The 20,887-nt window shown below is 33.8% G+C and overlaps 1 protein-coding gene across 49 annotated transcripts in view; it reads left to right on the forward strand.

The window, feature by feature from the left end:
* The window catches only part of Rims2 (regulating synaptic membrane exocytosis 2), a 465,628-nt gene that overhangs the window by 241,373 nt on the left and 203,368 nt on the right, over positions 1–20,887 (forward strand). For 26 of the 49 annotated variants that reach the window (XM_076911301.1, XM_076911289.1, XM_076911291.1 and 23 more), the window contains 4 exons: positions 4,665–4,711; positions 7,783–7,895; positions 13,882–13,929; positions 17,287–17,417. In XM_076911301.1, the coding sequence (XP_076767416.1) occupies positions 4,665–4,711; positions 7,783–7,895; positions 13,882–13,929; positions 17,287–17,417 (339 nt within the window). The remainder of the gene's footprint in view (positions 1–4,664; positions 4,712–7,782; positions 7,896–13,881; positions 13,930–17,286; positions 17,418–20,887) is intronic. The other 23 variants (XM_076911294.1, XM_076911310.1, XM_076911315.1 and 20 more) reach the window with 1 other exon arrangement.

The following is a 20,887-nucleotide window of genomic DNA, read 5'->3' on the forward strand; positions in this document are numbered from 1 at the left end:
GAATTTAATGAAAATGAAGGCACATCCTACCAAAACTTATGGGACACAATGAAAGCAGTGCTAAGAGGAAAACTCATAGCTCTAAGTGCCTACAAATAGAAACTGGAGAGAGCCTACACTAGCAGCTCGACACCACACCTAAAAGCTCAAGAACAAAAAGAAGCAAATACACCCAAGAGGAATAGAAAGCAGGAAATAGCCAAACTCAGGGCTGAAATCAATCAAGTAGAAATAAAAAGAATTATACAAAGTATCAACAAAACCAGGAGCTGGTTCTTTGAGAAAATCGACAGGATACTTAAACCCTAGGCAGACTAACCAGAGGGCACAGAGACAGTAACCAAATTAACAAAATCAGAAATGAAAAGGGAGACATAACAACAGAAACCAAAGAAACTCAAAAAACATCTAGACAGATGTCAGGTGCCAAAGTTAAATCAGGATCAGATAAACCATCTAAACAGTCCCATAACCCCTAAAGAAATAGCAGCAGTCATTAAAAGTCTCCCAACCAAAAAAAGCCTAGGACCAGATGGTTTTAGTGCAGAATTCAATCAGACTGTCAAAAAAGACCTAATTCTAATACTATTTAAACTATTCCACAAAACAGAAAGAGAAGGAACACTACTCAATTCATTCTATGAAGCCACAATTACACTTACACCTAAACCACACGAAGACCCAACAAAGAAAGAGAGCTTTAGACCAATTTTTTTATTAATATCAACGCAAAACTACTCAATAAAATTCTTACAAACCTCATCCAAGAACACATCAAAACAATCATCCATCATGATCAAGTAGGCTTCATCCCAGGGATGCAGGGATGGTTCAATATATGGAAATCCATCAATGTAATCCACTATATCAACGAACACAAAGAGAAAAAAAAACACATGATCATCTCATTAGATGCTGAGAAAGCATTTGACAAAATTCAACACCCCTTCATGGTAAAAGACTTGGAAAGATCAGGAATTCAAGGCCCATACCTAAACATACTAAAAGCAATATACAGCAAGCCAGTAGCCAACATCAAACTAAATGGAGAGAAACTTGAAGCAATACCACTAAAATCAGGGACTAAACAAGGCTGGCCACTCTCCCCCTATCTATTCAATATAGTACTCAAAGTCCTAACCATTAGACAATTAGATAACAAAAGGAAGTCAAAGGAATACAAATTGGAAAGGAAGAAGTCAAAATATCACTTTTTTCAGAAGATATGATAGTATACTTAAGTGACTTCAGAAATTCCACCAGAGAATTCCTAACCCTGATAAAAGAACTTCAGCAAAGTGGCTGGATATAAAATTAACTCAAATAAATCATTAGCCTTCTTCTACTTAAAGGATAAACAGGCTGAGAAAGAAATTAGGGAAATGACACCCTTTACAATAGTCACAAATAATATAAAATACCTTGGTGTGACTCTATTCAAGCAAGTGAAAGATGTGCATGACAAATCTTCAAGTCTCCGAAGAAAGAAATTAAAGAAGATCTCAGAAGATAGAAAGATCCCCTGTGCTCATGGATTGGCAGGATTTATACAGTAAAAATGGCCTTCTTGCCGAATGTAATCCCCATCAAAATTCCTACTCAATTCTTCATAGAGTTAGAAAAAGCAATTTGCAAATTTATTTGGAATAACAAAAAACCCAGGATAGCAAAAACTATTCTCAAAAAAAAAAAGAACTTCTGGAAGAATCACCATCCCTGACTTCAAGCTTTACTACAGAGCAATAGTGATAAAAACTGCATGGTATTGGAACAGAGACAGGCAGGAAGATCAATGGATTAGAATTGAAGACCCTGAAATAAAACCACACACTTACAGAAAGTCACTTGATCTTTGACAAAGACACCAAAAATATGCAATGGAATAAAGAAAGCATCTTCAATAAATGCTGCTGGTCTAACTGGCTGTCTGTATGTAGAACAATGAAAATAGACCCATATTTGCCACCTTGCACAAGGCTCAAGTCCAAGTGGATCAAGGACCTCCATATAAAACCGGACACATTGAAACTATTAGAAGAGAAAGTGTGGAAGAGCCTCAAACACATGGGCACAGATGAAAAGTTCCTGAACAGAACACCAATAGCTTGTACTCTAAGATCAAGAATTGACAAATGGGACCTCATAAAATTACAAAGCTCCTGTAAGGCAAAGAACACTGTCAATAGGACAAAACAGCAACCAACACATTGGGAAAATATCTTTTCCAGTAGTACATCCGATAGAGGGCTAATATCCAATATATACAAAGAATTCAAGAAGTTAGACTCCAGAGAATCAAATAACCTTATTAAAATGGGGTACAGAGCTAAACAAAGAATTCTCAACTGAGGAATATCGAATGGCCGAGAAGCACCTAAAGAAATGTTCAACATCTTTAGTCATCAGGGAAATGCAAATCAAAACAACCCTGAGATTCCACCTCACACCAGTCAGAATGGCTAAGATCAAAAACTCAGGTGACAGTAAATGCTGGTGAGGATGTGGAGAAGAGGAACACTCCTCCATTGTTGGTGGAAGTGTAAGATGGTACAACCATTCTGGAAATCAGTTTGGTGGTTCCTCAGAAAATTGGACATAGTATTACCTGAGGACCCAGCTATACCACTCCCGGGCATATACCTAAAAGATGCTCCAACATATAAGAAGGACGCATACTACATTGTATTCATAGCAGCCTTATTTATAATATCCAGAAGCTGGAAAAAACCCAGATGTCCTTCAATAGAGGAATGGATACAGAAAATGTGGTACATTTACATAATGGAGTATTACTCAGCTATTAAAAACAATGAATTCGAGAAATTCTTAGGTAAATGGATAGAACTAGAAAATACCATCCTTAGTGAGGTAACCCAATCACAAAAGAACACACATGGTATGTACTCACTTATTTTCAGATATTAGCCCAAAAGCTCATAATACCTAAGATATAATTCAGAGACCACATGAAGCTCAAGAAGAAGGAAGAATATAGTGTGATTGCTTTGGTCCTTCATAGAAGGAGGAACAAAATACCATGAGAGCAAATATGAAGTCAACGTGTGAAGCAGAGACTGATGGAAGCGCCATCTAGAGACTGCCTTACCTGGGGATCCATTCCATATACAGTCACCAAATGCAGACACTGTTATGGATGCCAAGAAGTACATGCTGACAGGAGCTTGATATAGCTGTCTTCTGAGAGGTTCTGCCAGAGCCTGACAAATACAGAGGCTCATGCTCACAGCCAACCATTGGACTGAGCATAGGATCCCCAATGGAGGAGTTAGAGAAAGGACTGAAGGGGCTGAAAGGGTCTGCAACCCCATAGGAAGAACAACAATATCAACCAACCAGGACCCCCAGAGCTCCCAGGAACCAAACCACCAACTAAAGAGTACACATGGAGGGACCTGTGGCTCTAGCCACATATGTACAAAAGGATGTTCTTGTTGGGCATCAATGGGAGAAGATGTACTTGGTCCTGTGAAGGCTCAATGCCCCAGTGTAGGGGAGTGCATAGTCAGGGAGGCAGGAGTGGGTGGGTGGGTGTGTGTGGGAACACTCTCACAGAAGCAGGGGAAGGGGGCATGGTATAGGGGACTTGGCGGGGGGACCTGGAAAGGGGATAACATTTGAAATGCAAATAAAAAAAATCGCATAAAAGTTTTTAAAAATTTAAAAATTAAATATATCACATTAAAAAGTATTTTATATATAAAATTCAGATTGAACTGGACATATAATCTATATCTTAAATCTTATCATGAATCTTTTATTACCAAAAATGAAAAAATGTGTAACTTGACAGTGAACTATTGAATTAATTATTAAATAATTAAATGGGAGGCAAGCATCTATGAATGGAGGCTCCAGAAATTTCTTCCTTCAATCATGTACTGTTTTCTTTCACTTAGGGAATAATTGATTTTAGCCTTTTGCCTCTTCAAAGTTTGTAAATATGGTAAAACCATAGTGTTTCTATTTTAATATTACAGTATATTGAATTATTTATTTAATATTTTAAATAATTTATAGTTATTTTATGAATGAACCTAGTTATTACTGTCTACTTGTATATGAAATAAGCATAGGTGTTTTTGATATAAATAGTTACAAGGTAACTTTGGAGCTCCTGGTGTGTATCATGCTTGCCTGTTATCAATGTAACATATAAAGATTTTAGTTACAATTGCAATGTTTTAGTGATATTTGATTTGAGTTCCAGTGTGATTTATTTAGAAGAGAAGGCAAAAATAAAGAATTAATATATTTTTATAAAACTCACCTTGTTGAATAGAGTTTTTTAGAGTAGATTATATTCTAAGGTTATACAGTAAGGCAAATAGGAAACACAGTGTAAATTCTTATAAATGTTCTAAAATGCACAGAGGTTTTAATTTCTGTCAGATAAGCTGTAAAAATGTGATCCCAGACTTGGGAGGAAGAGACAGAACTGTGTGGCCAGTTCAAGGCTGGCCTCACCTGTGTACCTAGGTCAGCTTGTCCCAAACAAAACAAAACATTGTGGTTGGTCTTTGGTCATTTTCATAAAGCTTTTATATACTTATTTCCCAGTATTCGCTTTTTATTTCTAATTTTGGTTGAAAGACAAGATGCTTCAATTGATAAAATTAATTTTTTATCCTTTTCTATCATTCCAGAGATATTCCTAGAATACCTGATAGCACGCATGCACAACTGGAATCCAGTAAGTTCAATTTATTCTAGGATATGTCGTTAAGCATATTATTTATTAGAGATCTAGTAAATAAGTGTATCTAGTAATATGGAATAAGATAAGTAAATTTATAGTCTCAATTATTAAATCATATAAAAATGGAAAATTTCATAGTATTTCATATCTCTGTTGAAAATATTCAAGTTCTATAACCATTTCAGTATTTTATTTTACCCTGCCATGATTATTGTCGTTTTTACAGCTCTTTGCTAAGGCATGTTCTAACAAACCGCATATCAGATATAAGCTAGGCAAGTTTGGGCTGCCTATGCACCCGTATCCCAATGCAAAGTCATGATCATTTTTACCACCTACAAAATCCACCTCCTCCCAAGGTTTCCCACAAGATGTAAAGTCTCTAACCGTGTAACTCTACTGTTTTGTAGAAGGGTATGCTTGGAAACATCTAGTGAATAGTTGTATTTATTGTAATTTTTATTTTTCCAGATTAAGATAGTAAATCTAATTTTATATCACAGCAGTAATGGAACAACCGCCATACAACTTCACGTTTATTTTGTTTTCAACTACAATTTCATATCTGAATTAGCTCTTTTCTAATGAACTGTATTGACTAAGTGTAGTATATAAGGGATACAAGGAGAGAAGATGAGGGTTGCGATTTAAAAAACAATGTTGAATAAGATAGACAAAAAGCAAAGTAGTTTGGAAAAAACTTCAAAGAATGGCTGTCGTGGTGAAAAGATTTGCAGGTACATAGGTACAAATACCTGATAGTGCAGCGGTGCTAGGCAGGGAACACCGATACACAGCTAACACAGGGGACAGCTGTGTTATATCACAGCAGTAATGGAACAACCGCCATACAACTTCACGTTTATTTTGTTTTCAACTACAATTTCATATCTGAATTAGCTCTTTTCTAATGAACTGTATTGACTAAGTGTAGTATATAAGGGATACAAGGAGAGAAGATGAGGGTTGCGATTTAAAAAACAATGTTGAATAAGATAGACAAAAAGCAAAGTAGTTTGGAAAAAACTTCAAAGAATGGCTGTGATAGCTGAGTGAAGTTTGCAAGGGGAAATTAGAAGGATTCAGGAGCAGCAGCCACATTGAACACCTTTTAAAGCCTCTGTAAGGATGTCCACTTGTCCTTGGAGGATTCAGGTGTTCTGGGAAATGCTTTCAAAGAGCTATTTATACTTAACACTGATTCTCTCATTGAAACAAGTGGAGGAAGCCAGGTCTAAGCAAAATGAAGCTTAGAAATGTCACATTGTCATGGCAGTGGCAAGATAGTTGTGGTCCTGGTCAGATAAAGTATACTGTAATAAATAAGCATTGGAGTTATATAGTGCTACTGTCATTGGTTTCATTTTATTTAATACTTGCAACTTGGTGTTGCAGCTATATCATCATGATTCTTTTTAAAAACTATGTCGAAGGCCAAGTTTTTTTCTCCTTATATTAGCAAGATACCATGAAAGCAATAGGAAACTCTTTGACTATCTAGAAAAGCCTCAGACTGTGCTGGTAAACTTGTCCCTGGAGAGACAAGAATGTTAATTCAATGTTGTTTCAAACCTTTATTCTTTAAACAGTAGACTATATGCCTGCCCACAGACCACTCTTAAAGGTGCGGTTCTGGATACATCTGTAGATTGTTTGCTTTCTACGGTTTTAAGTGCTGGCCAAGTGACTGCCAAAGTTGCATTATTAAAAGATGCTATCATCATCTCTTCATTCCTGTGTGCTTAAAGAATATATTTTACTAATTTCCCCTGTTTTCCGATGCTTTGTAAGCCTTGTGAGATAACAAATTACTTCTACAAAGGCACCATTAATATACTTCTTAATATTGTGAAAAGTCATAACCATTACTATTTGCAAGTAATGTAAAGCACCAAGCCTAAATTTGCACCTTTCCCTCAAAACTCCGTGCTGCACATTCTAGAAGTGAGTTTTACACATGTGCGTTTCTAACTAGGCACCATGGTTCAACAGACTGACCTCAAATTCTAGTCTTGACTCTGATGTTTAGTGCTATTTGTATCTTATGTGTTTACATTGTTTTTGGATACTCAAAGATGTTAAAAGTCACTGGGGTTCCAAAGTAAGTTCTACTGCCCCATCTCTCATCTCCTGTAACCATTGGTACAGTTTTCTAGATTCCAGTGAACATCAGTGCACCAACTTTTTTAGAGACCCTAACTGGTACAAAGGTGACATTGTGTTCGGGATAATATGGTCTCCCGCACTTCTCACATCTTTGTTTTCCCTCCTACATAGTTGAAGATTGAACCTAGAGTGTCATACATGCCTGACAAATGGCAGCTTTCCACTGGACCGCGCCCTCAGTCCTATTGTCTGCATTACTTTAGTATCACCCGAAGTCCTGCTCACTCCCTTCACAGTGGAAGTCATAATCCTCTTCTTAGTGTATATAGCCTGCCAGTACCCTAGTATCTATTTCTATTCCCATTCCAACTGGTTCTATCAATTGCTTAGAACCACAGTCACAATACAACATTTGGTTATTGCTGTTTCTGCTATTGCCTATCTTTTTCATAACCTCTCATTTCATTTCTGCTGTAGTAATATTTTTATATCATACAAGATATCTCTTAAAATTTAGCCAACAACATTTAATAATTTTTGACATTCTAGTACTTATGTTCTTAGCATTTATATTTTAGGTTTAGGTCAAGAAAAAGGTTTATTGTTTCATGTTTTGGTTTTTCTTCCTTTTGCACTTTAATGTTTTCTCAATATATAGTGTAAGTATAGATCAGATAATTGACAGGTAAGTTAGGAATGGAGCCTGCTGCTGTTACAAAGTCACACAGCACAAGTATAACTGTGGTTCTAAATCACACCTCGACAAAACAAATCAGACAACAAAAATCATCTGTCTGAAACAAAAGCAAAACCTCACTAAAAACTCCTTAAGAGTATAGCATTATGAAATAAAGTGGTCAATATAAAATGACACTTAAAGGACTTTTAAAAGGAGCATGCTCGTGTTCTGAAATAGGAAGAGACATTTCATTATTCTTTGTGTATAATTTTCATTTCAGGTTCTAGCTCATTTGAATCTCAAAAAATGGATCGTCCTTCTATCTCCGTTACCTCACCCATGAGTCCTGGCATGCTGAGGGATGTCCCGCAGTTCTTATCTGGACAGCTTTCAGTATGTAATCACAGATTTATCTCTTTGCAAATATTGAGCGAGGCTTTTAAAATATGATGCTAAGGGTTTTTGGTTAGTTAGTTTGTTTTGTTTTTGTTTTGTTTGTAAACCAAGTTCTTCCTAGAACATAATTGTGCCTTTACCATTAGCTTTTTTTTTTTGATAATTTTTAGTTACTTAAAAAAATTGGGTTATTTCATGTAATGCTTTCTTAATGTGAAGTTTATAGAGTTTAATAATTTCATGAAGATATGTAATCCCTTTTTTTAACCATCAGAATATTTCAGAAGTTGGGGGTGATGATTTTTACTCTTTACTTTTAAATGACTGGTAATTGCTATTATTTTTTAAGAGAGAGGAAAATAGTATATCATACAGAGATTGAATTAAGATAGAAGTGAATATTTATGTAATCTTCTTTGCTTTTTAGTCTTAAGGAATTTTGGGATTGATTTTTAATATTGTTCACACATATAAGCTTTCTAGAAGTAATTTTTTTTTACAACAGTCAAGACTAAATGATGCAATGTAGGATATATATATAATAGACTCCCATGTATACTGAGTAACATTTTATCTTGTGAGTACTGATTGGTATATTTCCAAGTTCCAGTTAAGACTTCAATTCCAATTCTATATTGTATTTTTATTATGTGTGGTTTGCAAATTTAAGTTCTTTTATTACATTATCACTTGCATATTAGAACACATTCAGCTTTATTGTTCTAGTTATTATTAATAAACCAGTGATTGTTAATTTGGAATTTCCTGAGTACTAAAGAAAAGAACTATTTAAGTTCGCAAACCCAGAATTGGTATTGATTAAAACTGTGATTATTGGTATTGATTAAAACAGTTACCACACAAACTATTGTGAAACTGTACTTTAAATTCGTTAGACATACCTTCCTCTTAAGTCAGCTGAACATTTTTTCCATTTAGTTTTAAGGGGACATGGCTTGGGAGAGCACTGTTGCTCTTTAAGAGTTAGACTTTGTTAACATCATTTCAAATTACAACATCAGATACAAATTGTTCTAGAAGAGGTAGTTAGAAATACAGGGAAGGGATTTGGAGAAATTTTAAACTCAATTGATTTCCTTCTGACTCAAAATAAGTCTAGAAGTAGGTCAAAGTTGCGAAGGCTGTGAGGGCAATCCAAATCCATGTAACTGTAGCTGAATATGAAAAGCATATTCTCACTTTTATACCTTGGAAGGAATATATTCTATGAATTCAGTTAAAATGTTAATTGCATACATTTTGAAATTATAAACAGATACACAATCAAATTACATACAAAAAAGACAGGAATTATAAGCATGGTTTATATTTATTATCAGAAATCTAGTCAGTATAAAAACAAAAAGTAAAATCACTAATAATCTTAATACTATGTGTGACTTTTTAAAGTACATGCACATATATTTGAAATAAAATTTTACATACTTTTGCATTCTTTTTTTCTTTCTTCTGTTTTTTTTTTTTAATTAGAATTTTACTGTATAGTTTTATCTAGACTGAACATCATATGTAGACCAGGCTTGGATTGAACTTCTGGTGACCCTTCAGCTTCTGCCTCAAAGTTCTGGAATTATAAGTGTATGGCCTGAATTCTGCTTTTTTTCTATATTAACTTATAGACTTTGTAGTGTCTTTAAAAACTCCTCTTAACTTTACTTTCCAATCCATAAGACTACATTTATCTTAATGTCTAGTTTTTAATATTACAAATAATCATGCTACTGAAATACTTAGATACATATTAATATTTATAGTAAATGACTTTGTTAAGAACTTACTAGAAGTAAAATTATAATACAAATGCTAAAGTATAAATTTGAAATTAAAAAATATTCTAGTCGCACTTATATATCAATCACCTATTTTATATATACATATAAGTTAAATTTTTAACAGAAACAGTAGTTCTAGTTACCAGATATATAAGTGAACAAAATAGAATGCCTATTATTACCTTATAATTTTTAATTTCATTCATGTTCTTTGTGTTAGGTCAGCATAAACAAAAGGCTCTCCTGAGTTACTTATAAGTTTGTATCAGCGTATAGGAAATTCTGGTTTAGTGCAATATTGTAGGAGTTTGCAGCTTGCCTACAAATGTCAGTTCTTTAGAACACTTGTAGGCAGTGTTAGTAGAACTTTCTCTCTTAGTCTTTCTCCTGCAGCTGTAATTAAATAATATGGTAAGAGCAACATAAGTAGAAAGGGTTTATTCCTGTATCAGGAACTTAAATACCTGGTCATCTTACATCCACCAGGAAGCAGAAAGGATGTGGATATATGTCAGTGCTTTGCTCCCTTTATCAGGGGCCTTGCCCAGAGACTGGCTCACCCATCCTTAAGATGTGTTTTCCCTCCTCAACCAGTGTTAGATATCAAGATCCTGCTGACAGGCATGCCTACAAAGATCATTTCTCTTGTGATACCTGATTCAATCAAGTTGATATTTTTTTTTTAACCATCACAATCACACCCCCATTTTCTTCTACCTTTGGACATATTTGCTTTTCAAAAATTCTACTTGTGTTCATTCTTCATTAAATCAAAACATTGCTGATGCCTCAGAACACTGTTTTTGAGGTGATTTTCCTACTATATTAGTTCATTTGCTGATATCTTTTCAAAAAGAAAACACATAATCAATAGGTCTTGTTTGCATGCTTATACTCAAGTCTGTTGGTTAATCTTTTAAAGGTGTGTATAATTAATTTTCTCCCCATGCTGAATCCTGTGACTACTTGTTATTCTAGGACTTACCCACAAAAGAACCATTAATTTATTTGATGAGAAAATCAGAATGAACCCAATCAAGCTTATTCTTCCTGAATCCTGTTAGTCCATTGGCAGCATTTCCTTACCGTGATTCTTTAAGTTCGCAGTTTCTTCATTTGCAAGAGAACTTTTTTTGATTCTGAATAGTTTTAAATATGCTTACCATATTTGGTTAGTAGTTTGATAGGTTGTTAGGCTAAATACTTCTCATTCTTTTTCTCTAGGTGAGAAAGTCTTAGAATTCTTTTTTTTCCGTATAGAAACTCCTTATTGATTTTACTGATAACTTTTTGTTTTTTAATTATAGTGTCTGTGATTGATTTATTGTTGCAAAATTACTATATCTTAATCTTTTTATATTTCACTTTTGCCAAATATTACAAATATCAATTTTACTTACCCACTTAAGAATTGAAGAATTTTAGAATAATAGTATTTTATCTCTCCCTTTATGAAACATGAGAACATTTAAACATATTTCATGTATGAAGTTGTCGGTTTCTTTTACTTCTTTTTTTCCCTTCTCTCCCCTTCCTTCCTTCTATCATTGCCTCTTCGCCTTCCCTCTCTCCCTCCCTCCCTCCCTCCCTCCCTCCCTCCCTCCCTCTCTACCTCCCTCCCTGCCTCCCTCCCTCCCTTTTTAATTTGAGACAGTATATCACTATGTAGCCTTTACTGGTCTGAAAATGCTATTTTTCCAAACTAGACTGCAACTAACAGACACTTCTTCTGCTTCTCGATTGTGTTCTGGAATTAAAGGCATGCTTTATATTTCTTTCAATTTTTATTGTTTTAATACTTTATTCTTATAACATTTATGTTTTCCATGCATTGCATGAAAAGCATGTTCTAAAGACCATAGTACAGGAAGTAGTGAAATGTGACATTAGACATTCACAGGTTGTGGTGCAGTTTTCGATTCCTCATTTGTATGAAGCCTTAGCTGCTACAGATATGGCACACAGGCTGTCCCCATGCCACACAGACAGCTTAGGTCTGTAGCCTAGACAGCCACAGCAGTAAAGGAATGGGTGTTTTCCTGGGGTAATGGCCAAGGTTGAAACTGTGGAAAATGAGAATTTCACAGCTTTCCAATGCAGTAATTGCTCCTGAATTTTAAGCCTTTAAATGGTTCATTGTATATTTTGTATATTTTACATCATTAAAAATGTCACCCATGTACAGACATATAGTTATTTTTAATGTATAAACTCGTGGGGAAACATAAGGTTTTAAAATGTTTTTAGAAATCTGATAGCTGCTTATTTCAGGTTGTTTTAGATAATGGAAAACTATTTACTATAAAGAATTAATTATTTTGAAAATATTCTTCTTAAAGAAGAGCCTTCATTTTATGAAGTAAAATATCTTTTAAAAGATCTCTGTTTCTTGGCATATTTTATTTAAAACACTGTAGAGCTGTGAGCAGGGAAAATGAAATCTCTAACGCTCCTCACCCTCAGCACTTGTAGTTAATCTATGGAAGCTTTACACTCCTCCTGACTTGCTAGAGCTTTCTCCCATGCAGATTTATGCACACAGGCTTTTTTTTTTCTAATCCCGTTCCATATCTGAACACTTCTTCTTTGGAGCATAACTTCTTTTGAAAAGGAAGAAAATAGCAGATTTGGTACTTACTTAATTTTTGTAGAGAGATAGGCAACTCCTGGTGACCCACAGTCTGCTGTGAAGGTTGTTTTGGATTTTAGATTTGTTTCTTATCGTGCCTGTCTAGTGACCCTGAATCTGGGATAATCTTGCTCAGTACAAATTACCAGTTTCAGTGACAGTGGGGAAGACAGAAGGAAAGCCCTTCACTGTCTGTGACAAAAGTGAAGAGGCGATGGAATCTGTTGTTGGGGAGCAGAATGAAATGTTCTTAATCCATTCTCAGACTGAGATGTGCTCCATGTTTTATTCTTGACCTATCACTGACATCTATGATCTATGAGTTAGGTTATTACGATTTTTTAATTCTCAGAAATGGTTTTAAAATAAAAGCTTAAAAAGTTCATAAAAAATGTGACGTTCTTTCTGAGAATCATGTTTTACTTCCTGTGTATATTATGCCAGTCTTTGAGCATTTAGAAGTTCATCTAGAGTGGTGGCGCAGCTGCTTAGGCGGCCGCCTGCAGAGGGCAAGCCCGCGCCCTCTGCTCTCTCTTCAGGTTCGAATCCCTCTTCTCCCTTGTGACTCTGCCCGAGTCTCATGGAAAAAAAAAAAAAAAGAAAAAAAAAGTTCACCTAGACCTTTTTCGTGTATTTTCTTCACTTGCATGTTGGGGATTAGAGCAGTGACTTCTCACAATTGTTGGGACTATCATGTATCAACCATCATGTCATAAATGTTCAGGAAAAATAAAGAACTCTAAGTAAAAAGCAACGACTGAGACAGTACTGAGGCAGTAGACATGACTGGGAGTTAACAATATCTCAAGCAAAGCATCCTGCGGTGGGGCCAGTGCCTTCCCTCCATCTTACCTAACTGTTCTTAATCTATGGACTGTTAGGCTTCTGTTTCAGTAGGTTTCATATGCATACTCTTATATAATTCTGGATCAATTTTTAGTAAATCTATTGAGTAGCTATAGACACTATAAACATTTTAATAATTATTATTATAATTATTTCTTAAATAGCAATACACCAACAACCTGTAGCATTTACATTATATTTCATTTTGTAACTAGTTTAGAGATGATTGACAGCATTAGAGATCCTGTATGTTTTGTGCATATACTATGCCATTTTACATAAAGGATTTGAAAACTGATGGATTGGTGTTTGGGGGTATGCTGGGACCAAGCACCCATGGATATCATGGGCTGTAGTGTGTGTAAGGGTAAAATTTTAAATTTCTTGTTTTGGTGATTATCCTTTAGTCACTTTTAAAAATTATATAATCCTATGTTCTTATACATTCAGTCTTAATTCCTATTATATTAACTATGTTTTAAGAATATGACTAAATAAATTGTAAACATTTTAGAATATTTTAAATAGTTTTCATTTATATTAGCACTTAGAAATATTTATTTTTATAATGAATTACTTAATTTGAACATATTGTCATGGAAACGTATTTAAGGGATAGTTTTATGTGTTTATTTTTACTTTTGGTCTTTTAGTTCCAGCATATTGTCCTCTTTGGTTTTGTTTTATTGCTTTTTTCTTTAATTTTGCTTACCAGAGCCAAAGCCTTAGTAGAAGAACAACGCCTTTTGTTCCTAGGGTTCAGGTAAAGGCTTTGTCTGCCTGATAGAGACTAAAGTTGTGTTTTATCCCTTATTTGTATGTTTTGGAAAATGCGTAGTAGGAACACTTTTTTTGGTATGTTGCTCCAAACCATACTATTGACTTCCAAATCATTTTGTAAGGCAGCTTGTAAAATTCTGCATGGAGATTAGAATATTGAATACGAATTTAAAGAGACAATTATTGTTAGTTATTTTGTAAGTTAATGAAGTGCTCAAATGTATAGGTTTCAAAGTGGCATTCCAATTTAGTTTTCATGTAGATATTTGCTTAACTCTGTAACATTTACTGAAATAACTAATTTTAAACTTTAGATATTTTGTTTTATTACATAAGTGTTGCTGTCTCTTTAAATCATTCATTATACTACATCACTTCCACATTCTCTTGCATTTTCCAAGTAATAACTCCTTGAGATTGGCAAATATATTTGTACCTTACTTAAAATACGATTTTTTTGTATTTATTATATAAGAATCCCACTTTTGGAGTTTGAAAGAACAAAAATTATTATCCAAATAATATATATATATATATACATATTATTTTGTTTCTATTCTATTATTGCTTTTGCTTTTTTTCCATACTACTTGGGTACAAGTTGTTTGCCTCTTTTCATTAGGATATTGTTTATATGGTCCAGTATGCTAATATAGTTATTCTAAAAGTAGTATTATGCCTTCCTTGCTTTGGTGCATGTTTTTTAGTAAGTTGTTGGCTTTGAATAACACTTTTAAATAACTAAAATATTAATTCTACTTAATATTATATAATATAAAATATTGATGTTTGTTGCTAAAGTTTTGTTGTGAACAATTTAAATTGGATAAAGAGTAAGGATACAAAGAAAGAATAGTCATATTAAACAATTAAAATGATACAAATATTTTTATTAAATTAATTGAACTAAGACTTGTCATTGATAGAATTATGAGTTATATTTGTTATATTTTGTGGAATAAATAGCTATACTTTAAATATTTATTTTTAAAACACAGGTTTAAGCATATTATTAATAACATAGATTGTAAAATAGTCTTCGGGCTGGATATCTATTAAAAACTTCAATGTACTCCTTAATAAAATTCAAAATTAAGTCTGTTATTAGATGCCAATTTCAAGACAACTTCTGAAAAATTCTAACTTTGATCAGATGTAATGAGATTGGTTCTTATTTAATAGTATTAATATATTAGGACAATTAATTTAGGTGACAGCACACTGATGCAGCAGTATCAAAACCATGATGCTAATGTCTGTTTACTTAGAGATAATGGTACATCATAGCACTTGGCTTTACAGGGAAATCTGAAGAATAAACTTTTTGATGAAAACATAAAACCTGTTGCCATTATTGATGTGGAGAATATCTAAATTAATCTGGGTTTGATCACAGGTTTTAGAAGCTATGACGCTTGTCTACACTTCCTTCATCCCATAAACAAACATTTGAATTTCCTTATTTTTCTCTTAGCTTTTGTCAAAAGAATAGTTTATTCTCTTATGTTTTCGAATCCTTATCTATATCTGTAGCCTAATATTGCTAAGCAAGCAAATTTAAATTTTTTCCTTTCAAGGTTTTGAGTTAGTCCCCAGCCCCTGGTCAGTTTCTGGTCCGTTGATGTCTTCTTAGAGACAGGACTTTGCTCTTTGTCCCGCGTAGCTCCAGACTCGTTATATAGCTCAGATTAGCCTAGGTCTGTAGGTCGGCCACACTTCCCTTCCTTTAGTCTCCCAGTGCTGGTGTTCCAAGTACAAACCACTGTGTTTAGCCATGAGACCTCTTTTTCTTTGGGATGGGGGGGGTGGCCGTTGATCCTTTGGATTAAAGCTCTGATTCTTAAAATTCTAAAATCTAAGTTTAATTCATAGGTAAAAATCTAGCCTAGAAATTTTTAAGTTTATAAACTTGTGAGCCAGATAATAGCAAACTGTCAGATATTTATTAAGCACGGCTTTAGAAAATCTTGTTGAGGTCTCTTTTTGAACTTCTTAGCTAGTAGAAAATTCTAGTTATACAATAGCAGGATAAAATCACTAAAAAATTGAATCAATGAAACATGAAAACTAGTAATAATAACTTTTGTAGGTTGGATATCTCTTATACTTATTTCTGTAAGAAGCCTCATCTATTTTAGCCCCAACAAGGCAAGAACAGAAATAATTGCATATACCCTGTTAATCTGTTCGCCTACGTCTTCCGACTTCTTCAGTTAGTTAGCCTCTGATATTCTGGAATGTAGACAGAGGGACCCAGCAAAACCATTGCGGAGTCGGAACTGAACTGCCATATTTCATGGATAAATGAATCTGTGAACCTGAAGCTATAGTTTTTGGTTCCACTTCAGTTCTTAGCTGATGGTAAGGATACTAAGTCTTAAGTAATGCACAGATCTTTTATAGATCCTGATAGAGAGAGTCTTCATTGAGCTAGGGGTGAAGGTTTGAAGTTGCAGGAGATGACAACTGTTAAAAGAATTTAGGAGCCGGGTGGTGGTGGCGCACTCCTTTAATCCCAGCACTTGGGAGGCAGAGGCAGGCGGATTTCTGAGTTTGAGGCCAGCCTGGTCTACAGAGTGAGTTCCAGGACAGCCAGGGCTACACAGAGAAACCCTGTCTTGAAAAACCAAAAAAAAAAAAAAAAGAATTTAGGAGCAGGATGACATAAAGTGCTAATCCCTAATTGTGACATTGCAACATTATGCACATTTTCTTATTTAAAATTATAAAGTAAAAGTTTATTATTTTAAGGGTATCATGTGTTTTTTCACTGAAAAAAAGAACTATGCCTCTAAAAACTTTTAAAGGTGAATTTATTATAGTTTTACATACAAAATAAGGGAATCTATTAAAAAGCTACTAGTAAGCATCTTATATCTTCTGAAATCTGTCTTACTATGGAGACACAAACATTTGCTTGACAATTCCCTCTGAATACCATTTCCTTCTTACTTTCAACATACTGCATTTAGCACATATATTTTCAAGGCAAAGGTAAACAGAAAGAACTGTAGGGTTCCTAAATGAAAATAGATGTAGAGAAATCATTATGTACAAATTATGTAATACTATAGTGAAATTATTAAATGTTCAGTAATAACTCATCACATCAGGATAATAAAAACCCAAGTGATTTATCAATGAAACTAAGACATCAGAATCAATTCATTTATTCATTGAAGTTATTATAGTATATCCTTTTATTTTAATAAATCCCAGTTTACTGGGAAAAATGTTATCTCTCCTGATATTAGTATTAGAGGATGGTATAAAGATTGGAAATGCAAATGTGTATTGATAGTAAATTTTGAGCTGATAAGTTAATGTTTTTGCTTTTCAGATAAAACTATGGTTTGACAAGGTTGGTCACCAGTTGATAGTTACAATTTTGGGAGCAAAGGATCTCCCTTCCAGGGAAGATGGGAGGCCAAGGAATCCTTATGTTAAAATTTACTTCCTTCCAGACAGAAGGTAGGGATTTTAAACTAAAACATACATGCTCTTAAACATAGGTTGGAAAACTAAGACTGTTTTGATCTGTATCATTCACTGTTTTGTGTCAACAATTATATACTCGTGAAATTTATAAATTTAATCATTCTGATGTATCAAAAATGACAGTATTTGAGATTATTTTTAAAACTTTGCATTTGCTATATATGATTTTATTTAACTATTTAGTTTAAACACCTGCATATTGTATTTCTTGTTGTTTTTTTGGTTTTTCGAGACAGGGTTTCTCTGTGTAGTCCTGGCTGTCCTGGAACTCACTCTATAGACCAGGCTGGCCTCGAACTCAGAAATCCACCTGCCTCTGCTTCCCAAGTGCTGGGATTAAAGGCGTGTGTGCCACCACCACCCGGCCATATTGTATTTCTTAAGCAATATATTTTATATGCCAAATTATTAAAATTTATTTTTTAAATGAAAGTTTTAATGTAGATTGTTTAATAAACAAGGATGGAACAGAACCTAAATTGTTTTCATATTCTTCTTCACATTCTACCTCTTAACCATATTGATTTTTGTTTGTTTGTTTGTTTTTGTTATAACTACATTACATAAAATTAACAGGTACATTTTGTGTTCATCACCTAAATTGTCCAGCTACCACTGGGCCCAAAATCACTGCCTTCAAGGACTGTATTTTGATTTTTGTCATGCATTATTTTGTTCTACACAGATTTTAAAGGTATTTAGGACTGGAGAAATATTTCCACAAAAATAATCTAATCTCCTTAATTTCAGCTCATCAGAATAAAGGGACTCCAGCAAGCATGGTGAAAATGAAGGAGGGATGGTATTTCCCATTCCTCTGTCTCTGCTTTCCAGGGATTTGTTTCTCTCATCTCAATCAGTTTTCTAGGGTTGCATACATCTTCAGTTTTTTTTTTTTTTTTTTTTTACCACCTTTGATTCATAATTATTTTAAGCAGAAAGGTTCTCAAAGTTGAGTTGTATACTTGTTAGAAATAAGTTCATGATCATAAAAAGGAGACCACTACTCCAATTTTTGTGTTTTGAAAATGCAGATTTAACTCTTGATCAAAAGAGCTCTGAAGAGGAGACATACCAAGACAGGAAATAAACTTGAGTTTTAATCTAATTCTTGTAGAGACTATGTCTTTCCCCATTGACTGGGTGGGGATCTCACTGTCTTATTTAATTGGCTAATCTGAAATGAACTGGCTCATGGGAAAGGAGCTGGAAAGAGGACCATTGCTCCAAAGAGAAAAGAATCATTGCTCTAGGCCATGTATTCCTGGAATAAAGCTGGACTTGTGAGTGAACAAAGAGTTTAATTGGTATAGGGGTTAGAACATTTACATAACAGTTTTACAAGGATGTGTTCCTGACCTAAAGTCAAGATTTATAATGTTTGAGCATCATCTGAGCAGTCTAGCAAAGAGACAAAGGAAGCAATTGTATTTTACTTGATACATTTTAAACTGCAAGTTGTAAAGCAAGTGCTCCAGAATACGTTAAGATGTCAGAATACTTAGAGTTATCAGAAGTTTCTTACTATATAATATTATGTTATGAAGTTAACTTGAAAAACCTCTGATGATGTAGACTGTCTTTTTTGTTGAGAGACACATTTTGAAATACAAGAAAGAAAAAATTTATGCATAATTGAAGTGGCCAGATAGAACCTAAATTTTGGCTGAACGCTAGATATTACAAACAAATTATCATAGTACCCTGGCAGTTACATTATTTGAGTCCTTAGTATAGAGAGATTTATTGCTATACAAACCCTGGGGTGAACTGACATAAACCACACCAAATTTTGCCTTTTTACTATGCCTTTTTTCTCAAGGCACTTGGTGTCACCAATTGATACTTTAAAAAAAAATATTATATTTTTATTTTTAAATTATACTATTTCTTCATGTGGTGTGTGTGTGAGTGATTTTGTGTGTGTGTGTGTGTGTGTGTGTGTTGTTTGTGTCCTTGCCATGCAATTTGTGAGAGTCAGTTCTTTGCCTCCTCTATGTAGGTCTGGGCATTGATTTTGGTTGTCTGGCATGGGGGAACATACGCCATAACCCACAAAGCCATGGCACCATCCCACATCTTATTGTTAAGAGACTGAAAGTTTACCAATTTTTTTCTTCATTAGGTTTTGTTATTTAATTACATATTATTTTGCCTAATTCCTTTTTTTTGAACAAAATAATGGGTTAAACTAAAAGCATCTCTCCTTACCTTGTTCTCTATATTCCAGGTATAATGTTGAACTTCATTTTTAAGCTCAAAGAATGTGAGAGATATTAAAACCTCTTACTCAGGTCATTTCCCATCTGAGGTACTTGTCAGATACCAAGTTTGAGAACAGTTAAATACTTTCCAAGCTTGCATTGTTGACTGGGCTATATTATAGTTTAATCTTTAATAGGGAATTTTTTTGGCAATACTGAGAAGGTTGAATTTTTTACACATGAATAAGGTAATAAACATTAACTATTAATTTATTTTTTCCTAATAATTTTTTAAGGAAGATATCATTGAATAGATGAAATAACAGTTGATATTTAATTAATAAGACTTCTTGGAGCTTCAGTGAGTTACAGAAGATATATCTACTCCAATCATGGTAGTCAAAAAACATTTTTTGTATCAAGTTCTGTAAAGGTAATATTTTGAAGTAAAGTCGGTTATGACCACAAATATATTTCTTTCCTTTTTAAATTAAAGTTTTCTGCTTGTTGTTTTAAGTGAAACAGAAACCCAAAGTGCTAACATGAAAATTGAGCTCGTTTAGATTTCATTGAACAAATGTTGGCTGTGTTGCCTGCAGAGAGAAAGGATTTATTTTAGTCTTAGCAACCTATTTAAAATATACCTGCATAAATTAGTACTTGATTTTAAATACAATTAGTAAATACCATGATTGCAATTTGATGGTTTCAGTTACATTTTTTAACAAAAGAAAAATCCATTTCTTTTTACTTGCTGACAATAAGATTTTGTTCTTCTGGGGAGATGGTGGTGGCACTTTCAGAGAACTTGTGTTTGTGAAGGACTTCATTCAGAAAGCAGTCCCTCATCTGCTCACTCCAGGGATTCCTTCCTAATGGGAGAGCTTTGCCTCTCATGTCTCCAATTCAGCTAATGACTTATTCTTCCAGCGTCCTTCAGATTTCAGTTCTCGTTAGAGTCAGTTCCTTACTTCTCATCTTAAATCTTCTATTTTAAAGTGTTTACTAATGATAAACTATATATGATTAATGATAAACTATATGTTAAAATATATTTTAATATATATTAATTTAAAATATATTAAAATACATTTTAACATATCTAATGAAATAATGAGGCACATATGTAATTTATGAATATGATGTACATAGAAATGATATGTATTCAGTTAAAAATATTTCGGAACTAGAGATAGTTCATCAAAGTGAGTATGAAAGCCTCCTAGCTATAAGTCCCGT

The sequence above is a fragment of the Arvicanthis niloticus genome, chromosome 13, assembly GCF_011762505.2.
Source record: "Arvicanthis niloticus isolate mArvNil1 chromosome 13, mArvNil1.pat.X, whole genome shotgun sequence".
NCBI classification, from domain to species: Eukaryota; Metazoa; Chordata; class Mammalia; order Rodentia; family Muridae; genus Arvicanthis; species Arvicanthis niloticus.